This window comes from Argiope bruennichi, chromosome 7 (assembly GCF_947563725.1).
Source record: "Argiope bruennichi chromosome 7, qqArgBrue1.1, whole genome shotgun sequence".
Taxonomy (NCBI): domain Eukaryota; kingdom Metazoa; phylum Arthropoda; class Arachnida; order Araneae; family Araneidae; genus Argiope; species Argiope bruennichi.
Genome location: NC_079157.1, coordinates 46349319 through 46359412, shown reverse-complemented (window position 1 = coordinate 46359412; position 10094 = coordinate 46349319). Strand labels below are relative to the sequence as shown.

Sequence of the window (10094 nt, the reverse complement as noted above, 5' to 3'; positions counted from 1 at the left end):
GTATACAAAATATAAAAATGCAATTCTTTCTTTTTGTTTACTTTACATAAATTACAACTTTAATCTCTTGTACTTCCATTTGATGAGAAAATAATACTACAACAAAAGTTAAATTTTAAGAATACATTAGTATAGTTTTGTGCTAATTCATAAGTAATGAATTTTTGTATTTCTTCATGATATCTGCATTACCGTACGATACTTCCACACTTTCATCCCACCACCACCAAAAAAATTTTGCGATTCGTTTTTCTGATTATTTATCAAATACTGAAAAAAAAAGTTGTGTATCAGAATGTTATTTTCAGTACATGATTTATACAGGTCAGCTTCCTAAAAAATAAATAAATAAAACCGTATCCATAATGTTTTGATTATTCTGTTAATTATTTTGTTTGTTTGAATGAGAGGGATTTAGGGATTTTTAGCTACAAAGGCTGTCATCCCAGATAATTTTTTAAATGCTTTTTTATGTAAACAGTGTTCTGTGTCCCACTTGCATCTGATTCATAGTCGTAGGTTTTCTATAGTTTAAAAAAAATTATACAAAGGGATATACACAACAGCAAAAATGAAAATTAATAGATTTTAGTTTTAATTAATTATATGATATCAACACATCATTTTACAGTAAAGAATATGGGAGAGGTTGTATGAAACGATTGCAGTATGTACAAATAGGGGGAAGGATATTTTTTTAATCGAAACATAATGAATAACTAGACAAGAGAAAATAAAATATGGAAAAAAAAAGATGATTTAATAGACAGTTTGAACATTAAACATCTGATTCCTGATTCAAATTTGTGCTCTAGTGTGATAATAAAAGCAACATGGGAGTGAATGACGGATGAAACAAACTGAAGTGAATTCAATGTTTATTTACTTTATTTCCTGCTGCATTCCTGTTAAAATAAAATACAAAATCAAATGTTATGATTAGCAATACTTCATTTGAAGCTAACCTAGTTAATGTTATTTCATTAATATATAAATAAGCATTAAATAGTTGTAAGTATGCTTAATTTTTCGCATTAAACCCTCTGCCATCAGTTAAAAAAAGTTTTCAGATTGTCAATTTTAATATCCAATTTTCATAATATTTTATTTTTATGGCTATTGAAAAATATAGGCAGTTATTTCCACAAACGCAAAAAATTTTAAAGTATGATTTTATTATCTTCAATTTAAAAACAATTTTTAAATTTCTTTAAAAATAGTAGCTAATTTACTTACTTTCATAATTTTAAATAGTAGAGGATTGTTGATACAAATATCAGTTTTAATTATATAAGTTTGGAAACATTTATAATTTTTTTCTTGTAATAATAATAATACACGATTTATTCTTTGAATTTTGTTATTTCATCAAATTGTAATAAAATGAAGTTCATAAGATTCATGTATTTATAAAAAAAAGAGTTTTGGGTAGAAAAATTTTATTGAAAGTATTTACTTTTTAAATAGTCAAAAAGCAAATTAACAATAGAAAAATACTAAAAATATAAAGGTTTTAGTATTTCACACTGCTAATTTATCTTGTTCATTATCCTTGCTCTCGCTTTTTAAAATTGTTGTGCATTTTAATTTTATCCAAGATAAAGGGTTCTAAGAGTTTTAATTATTATTATCAGTATTGCATCTATATAATGTTTGAGATTTGCTGATGAGAGAATTTGTGACAATGGGCAAAGTGTTTTCTGTCAGATATTTTTTTGTGTTATGAAATCTGACAGATTGTGTTATAAAATCTGGCATAAATTATCAAAATTTATAAAATTTTGATAATTTATGATTGTGTTAATACTTTTTTTGTTTTCCACTTAGTAGCAAAATTAAAATTTTGACCAGAGAGAAAAAAGTGTTTTTTTCTTCTAAATTTTACATCTATTTATGCTGAAATTTAAAACAGAAAATTTATTATCTTAATCAATCAATTTAATATCAGTCTCCATTACTTAGACCAGAAGTCTGTAAATTTTTGAGAACAAACAGCCAAATTCATCATATATATATATATATATATATATATATATATATGTTTGTGTGTGTGTGTGAAGAATATTGTAAGTAATATTAAAACAATATTAATTATATCTCAAATCTCAATAAATATAATGCAAACTTTCTTAAGTGCATCTAGTTGTTAATCCTTGTAAGTAAATTCTGTTTAAAAATATCTCTTATACTCTCAAACAGATTAAGAAAATATATTGGACTGTTTAGCTGTGCATATGATGCATCGTGTAGCTTTTTCTATAATGTAAAACTTCCCTTAATGCAATAAAAATATTTAGGGAGTATTTCTTTTTTTTTTTTTTTTTCTATAGCTGATACAATCATTAATAAAAAATTAAAACTGACATAATTTTTGCATAAATGAAAAAAAGATTTTAACATTTTAAAAATAATGCTTTTATATTTTCAGAAGTTGTTCTATAAAAATATGGAACCATCTGAAAAGTGCCATATTCTTGTTGGCTGCACTGGTAGTGTAGCTAGTATTAAATTGCCTGAACTTCTGAAGTTATTATTAAAGCAAGCTATTGATGGAAGACATATGGAAATCAAGGTCATTGCAACAAAGAATTCCTTCCACTTTATACCTATGAGAGAAATGCCAACAAATGTTGTGATATATTCTGATGAAGATGAATGGGCTTGTTGGAAAGAAATGTCTGATCCTGTTTTACACATTCAGCTTCGACGCTGGGCTGACGCACTTGTCATTGCTCCATTAGATGCCAATACATTAGCCAAAATGGCTAATGGTATTTGTGATAATCTATTAACCTGTACAATTCGTGCATGGGACAGAATGAAACCTCTATTTTTCTGTCCTGCAATGAATACTTACATGTGGGATCATCCACTGACAGCAAAGCATGTAAAGGAGCTGAAAGATTTGGGATATATTGAAATCCCGTGTGTGGCTAAACGATTGGCATGTGGGGATGTTGGGCATGGTGCTATGGCTGAAGTTAGTACAATAGTGCATGAAGTGGTTTCACGCATGTTTTAGATGCTAGATGTTCAAAATAACTCAATGTTATACCTCAGTTTGAATATATTTTTATATATATGTCACAAATACTTTTATATAAAGAATTTATATTTGTCAAAGTCTTATTCTGGTAAAATTAATCAATGAAAGTGTGTAAATTATATTTCATAAAAATGAGTACATTTATGTGTGTAATGGGATTATTCAATTGCTGCAAAAGTAATGAGCTTGATGTCTTTTATGTTCAATTATTGAAGACATGCTTTGAAAATGTAGCATTTTCATAAAATAGCAACAAAATCAATATAATTATAACAAAATTAATTTGTATAATAATTTAAGCTTGTATCCTGAAACATTTTGAATTTGCAATCGCTGGTATTCATATTGATTAAATAATAAAAAGAAATATGATATCATAAATAAAATTACAGTTATTTTTCATATTAAATTGATATTACCAAATATATATTAATGTATATCAAAAACGAAATTCAAATGCCAAGTTTCTAAGTAAAACAACCTCATATTATGAAGTTGTTTTAATTAGTTATTATATACTGTTTTGTTGCAAAGCTTAAAAATTTGCATTCTTACATATATTTTGACTCCATCCCTATTAATGGAAACATGATACTTCATGTTGGCATATATTTATTTTGACAATTTCTGCTGAAATACAGAAAAATGCTAATTTATATTTTATACTATTTGTGTAACTAATAAAAGAATTCAAACATATTTGCATTACTAATTACTTGTACATTAGAAAAAGAAGATATCTGACAAATTTTCATTTTTTAAACTTCATTATTCTAAAATTCTGATTATATCATAATAAGTTATCTGAATATTAATTACATTTTACATGCTTTCTAATTATTAATTACACAAATTACAATTGAGATATAAAATTGTAACTCATAATTCGAAGGCATGTAAAATGTCAATGTCTTTTTCTCCTGCAATCATTCATTTTTATGATTTTATTTTGTTAGTTATTCTGTTAAAACTATGACATGATGTACTACAGTTAATAAATTGAAAATGTACTGATAGTTAATAAATTGAAAATGTTCATTAACATATTTTATAATGCAAGAATGAGTAGCATAAAGCTTATTTGTGTTTCCTTCAAAATTATTGCCCTAAGTAATTATGCATTTTTATTGTTGCTCATACAAAGAAGTAAAAAAGCATTTTAAGAATCCTTTTACCACATTCTTTAATACTTTTTGCTTCTGTTCTTTGCAATTTGAGAATTGTTGTTCTTTAAGCAGATTCTTCATTATGGGTAAAAGTCACATTGTGTAAGATCAGGAAAATAAACTATTTGTGGAAGGATTGTAATGAGATATTTTGACATTTAGAGAAATCTATTAATTGGTATAATAAGGATGCAATTATACTTTGGCTTAAAATATTGGGTGCTCGCATCTTATCAAATTATGTAAACATTTAAGAACTTTAATGTATTCTTCTTTAGGGCGTGTAACTTTACTAAAGGAATTTGTTGTGTGCAAACCCTTTGCAACTAAACACTATCTATCATTTCCATCTGACAAGAATTTATGAATTCTTTTAATCACAAACCATGCACATTTATTATGTTTTTGAAATGAATGAGAAGGGTTTTGATTGGTTGATGACATGATATTCTGATTTTTTTAAGGAAATGGCATAATTCATTTACATTTTGAAATAAGGCCGGGATAGTCTGGTTGGTAGGGCATTGGATTTGCATCCCTTGGGTTGCGAGTTCAAACCCCACTCGCCAAAGACTCCCCGCGTGTGCGGTGGCTGACACGCGTATAAATCTGTCGTGGTCACAAAGTCCTCCATGTCGAGAGTAATACCACTGGGGGTACTAGATCAGGGGTGACTATTCTCTGATTCATGTCTAAATTACAATCTGTGAATGAAATCCAGTAATGAAGTCCTCCCCGTAAAAAGGGTTGTGTTGTGTGTGTAGTTAAGTCGTACTCATGGCCCTGGATGGCGCTACTGTAAAAACAAGAGATGTACCCTTGGCTTAAAACCACAAATGACTTCTTAAAGTCAGTGGGCTTGTCTATGACAAGTGCCATTAGAAACAACATTTTGAAATTTTTTTAAAGTTTAGATTATTTTGAATGTAATAATATTATGGAATATGATTTATTATGAAACACTTTATAACATGAATTTTACTATAAAAAACTTTATATTCTTAAGTTAAACACAAAACAAAATATTTACTACATTTTTGTTATATAATGTACTAAGTCTGGAATCTCTATGGAAATCTAATGATATCCCTCTAAGATTAATTTTTACTTTTATTATTTTCTCTAATTAATGCCTTTATTACTGAGAATTAAAGTGCAATGATTTTGATGTAAAATACTTATTGAATGAAATTACTTGATATTAGATTTTTTTTATTCTTACCCTGGGATTAATTCTCAAGATATTAGATCTTTGATAGTGTCGATGCAATATACCTGATGATTAGATTTAAAGCAAGCCTATCCATAGTAATGCTGGAGGAAGGGGTTACTTAATGGTCATAATTCTGGCAACATACATTTTAGAAAACATACGAAGTGGATCTGAAAAATTCCAAAAATGTATGAAAAATGAATAGAATGTACTATAAATATAATTTGATCTTTTGTTGCTTAAAAATGTAATCTTAATTGTAACAAAAGAAATAGGAAGTTCAATGTATATTAAAAATTATTATAACTATCTAAATCTCAATTTATTGCATACATTTTAGGTAAACTAAGATAAAGATTTTATATATAAAAAAAATCATAGTCTATAATGATATAATATACAAGGATTTGATTTATATATATATTATCGTGTAAAATGTTCTAGCTGACAGTATTTAATTTTTGGCATAAACTTAAAGAAATTTCTTTTTAAGGCAGCTGCTATGGAGTTACTGAAAATATTAAATTGTTATCAGTAGAAGTTAACTATTTATTTTTATTAACCTATTCTCATATAAAATATATTTGAATTTTTTAAATAAATTATTTGATTGAGAAGATTTGAGAGCAAATAATAAAGTAATAGTGAAATTGGGAAGATTGAAAGAAATTGTAAAAATAAAAATAGAATTTTATAAGAACATAAAGCATAATATTTGTTTTATCTTGTATAAATGCACTTTATTTAATAGTGTTTATTATTTCCTTTTAAAAATATTTTTAATGATTTTTTGGATCATGTGATTATTAATATTTAAATATTTATAATGAAATATTTTTCATTTTCATTCTTTTGTTATGTTTATTGTCTGTTCTGATGCTAATATATTTTTGAGATTTCTGGTTATTTTTCTATAAATAACTGAACATTTTTTTTTAAATTTTTGCCAATTATTATTATTATTTTAAGAGATTAGATATTTATATTTTTTAATATGCTTATAAGTTCAAAGTTTTCTTATGCATTAGCAACTGCAGTGTGTATTCAGTATTAGTTTTTATATTGTTGAAATGTTGATTGTTTTGTTAAATAAAGTATTTTTAAACAATTTTTGAAATTTATTGTCTGTTTCAATTAATATTCAACTCTCTGTTTTATTAAATGAATTATTGTTTTCAAATTGAACTAAGTGATATCTGTCTACATAAGGGGGTGGAGAGTAAAAAATTCCCAGTAAGATAAGGGAGGGGGGTTAAATTCCAGATAATAACTTTAATCTTTGTTATGCACTGCAAAAGCTTTTCTAAGACGCCATTTGTATTATTATTTTAATATTTAAATTATAATAATTAAATTATTTTAATGAATATTCAAAGTATTTATCACAAAATCTGAAGCATCATTTCTATTATTCATGCAGAAACATATATTTGTGTGCCAAAAAGTTTTGGGAAAATTTTTAAAAAATGAATTCCATAAAATATGTATATATATTCTTATTATCTCATTTTATTTACATTTCTCAATCTATAGAATAAGACTAAAGTACTTTAAATCAGTTAATCCTGCTTTTGAAGTCATACAATTACCCTTTTCAGATGGACCTTTTCATTTTGTATATTCATGTGATGAGAAATTCATAATCGCTTAATTCTGTATCATATTGCTGAAAGAATATTTTACCCATGATACATAGAATAAGTAAAGACCAGTATACTTGGCAGATGCAATCAAATCTTAAACTGGAGCCCTCTAGTCCTGAAGCTGAGACTATGACACTAAGCAAGGGATTTTGGTACTGAAACAAGAAAGTGCTTTCCCTTTTTTTAAGTAACTGAAAGATAAAATTTTTAATTCCCATTAATCAAATGCAGAGATAAATATTCTAATCTTTTACTAACAATCATATATATGATGGTATAATAAGATAGTGCAGTAAAGACTTCAAGAAAAGAAAATCCTTATCATTTACTAATATAATAATTGAAGTAACTCTATTCCCTACAAAAAAAAAAAAAAATCCATTTCTTCAACATTTGTGGATTTTATTCGGAAAAGTTTAAAACTGATACAAAATTTCAGACTTATAACCTCTGATACTAAAAATGTATTTAAGCAATATTTCTGGAAATAGTAAAATTAAGTTTGTTTGCAATAAAAATTATAATAGATTTAAAATAGAAGAGTTTCTTGACTTTTATATATCATATAAAAGATAATTAAATGCTTGAATTTTGATTAGTCAGTTATGATTTCTTCCATCATTATGTTTAAGATGGTAGTAATTAATAGTAGGAATCTCTTTCAGTTTGTATTGAACTGGCAGAAATTATATTGAATTCAGCAAAACTATAGTTAAAATACTTCAAGGCATGATTATCACATTTCTACATGATTAAGATTATTCTTTCTTGTAAAAAAGTTAATTAAACAGCCAATAATTCTCGGATAAAAGCGAAGAAAATTGCAAGTAGGTGTGGTATGCCAATTAAAAAGTTTATTTGTAAGCATATTAGCAGTTTGTTTTCTATCAAGCTTTTAATATATTTAATTAGCATTTTAAAAGTGGTATACAATTGTTCTATCTATTTTAATGATATTACCATATTTAACTTCAAATTTTCTTATAATGTAATGTTAAATATCATTTATAATTAAAATTAACTTTAATTGATTTGAAATCAGAATTACAGGTTATAATTTTTTATTTTGTTTATTAAATTATGTTTCATTTTACATGGTTATATATTCAATTTAAAAAAAAAAATGTTTGAATACAATAGATTTGAAATGTAATGTTTATTTTAACATTTCTTTATTTTATTTAATTTTTTTTTCATACTCAAACTTGCACTTTTTCATGTGTATATATCTTTTTTTCAAATTCCCATATTACATTTTTTTTAATTACAGTTATCCATTAACTTATAAAACTATTAAATATTTATTTTAGCTACTAAGCATAGCTTCAAAACAATCGATTTCTCTTGCATTTCCATCTTTTAATTTTGCTTAAATGAAATTTTTGGATAGATCTAGTTTTTATTGTGTTATATTTGCTTCAAATAACTCAAGTTCCATTATGTACAGAAAGTGAACTAATGAGCTGCCATTACTTTTTATATTTACAATAGTTGAAGCAGAGGAGATGAGGGAAAGGAAGGTGCTGTGCTTTTTATAAGCATAAAATTAAGAAAGATACTATTTGAAAGAGAAAGCAAAGCTAAGTGGCCAGCTGTGCATAAAGGCATTTTGTAATTTAGGCACTATCCATATTGAAAGCATTCTTTTAATAAACAGTTTCCCATATTTAATTTAATATCAATTTGTCAATGCTTTATTTTAGGATATTTTCTAATTTTAATAATTATATGAAGTTATATATTATTATTTACTTATTATGACTTGTGATTGTTCAGCATTTGCATTTACGCACATTATACAATAGATGCTTGTTTATAAATACTATAATACTAAACTGAACATGGAACAGACAAGAACGTGAACAATTATATTTGATAAAGTATAATTATTATGTAAATATATTTTTTTTTAATTTACAGAACTTGTAATTTCTACAAATATATTTATTTGAAGATAGGCTAATAGCATTAAAAAAAATCTACCTTAATCCAGTAAACTTAGATAGTTGTCTAGCCAGAAATCTGACACAGTAAATATGAATGCCTTCACTTTCTTGTTAAAAAAACTGTAAAATTATTAACATTTTACATTATATCATGCCTTTAATTTATTAGTTTTTATTTTCTCCTTTGCTTTTGTTTTGTACTTTTAATCTCCCAATACCCTTTTGTACTATACATATTGCTGAAAGAATTTTTCACAAAATGTACAACTTTTATGCACTATTCCACATACAAACAAAATCTATATCACAATTTTCTCTTTTTTTAAAAATTGGTTTAGAAAAAACTGTAATATGAAGTGAGCTTATGTAAAATTGAAACTACACTAATTATTTTATCACTGTAAATTCTAAATATAATTGTTTAATAATATAGAATTTTTTTTACATTATTCAAACATTAGAATTATAAAAAATGCAATAAAAAAGAAATAATTAAAATTGATTTATGATTCAATGAAGACTTACTACTTTTAAGTTCAATATAAATTATGTTTCAATTTCATCACTCAATAAATAGTTCTATAGAGAAAATTGTGATAATAAAATGATAGAAATAAAATAATGACTTAACCTGTTAAGTCACCATAGAATAATATGCTGAATTTAATTTAAAACATAAATTTCAACTAAATGTTTTAAAATCCTATTACAAATACTAAGATTATTAGAACTGTAAAGCTTGGTTTATATTTTTTACAGAAAATTATTAAATTCTTTTGTAGATATATATATTAAAACCTTTTATTAAATAGTAAAATATCACAGAATAAATCAGTCTACATAATTTGAGAAACATTTCAAATTCTTACATTATTTAAAAAAAAAAATAATAAATGAAGAGGGTAGGATAATCAAAACAATAATATAATGATTTCAAATTTTGGCTACCTAGCTGTCTTTGGTGATCAATTTGTTTTCCAAAATTATTGACTCTTTTAGGCTAAATATCACCATGGATTGTATATATTTTTAAAAAAAAATTTCACCATATTGTTTCAAGAGATGGAAAATGAAAAGCAT

The 10094-nt window shown here is 25.2% G+C and overlaps 1 protein-coding gene across 1 annotated transcript; it reads left to right on the top strand.

Moving 5' to 3' along the window:
* Window positions 1–882: 882 nt before the first annotated feature.
* LOC129976555 (phosphopantothenoylcysteine decarboxylase-like) lies at window positions 883–6268 on the top strand. Its single transcript, XM_056090181.1, has 2 exons — window positions 883–1011; window positions 2429–6268. Exon 2 carries the CDS (start codon window positions 2447–2449, stop codon window positions 3020–3022), a length of 576 nt encoding a protein of 191 aa, XP_055946156.1. The 5' UTR covers window positions 883–1011; window positions 2429–2446; the 3' UTR covers window positions 3023–6268.
* The last annotated feature ends 3826 nt before the right edge of the window (window positions 6269–10094 follow it).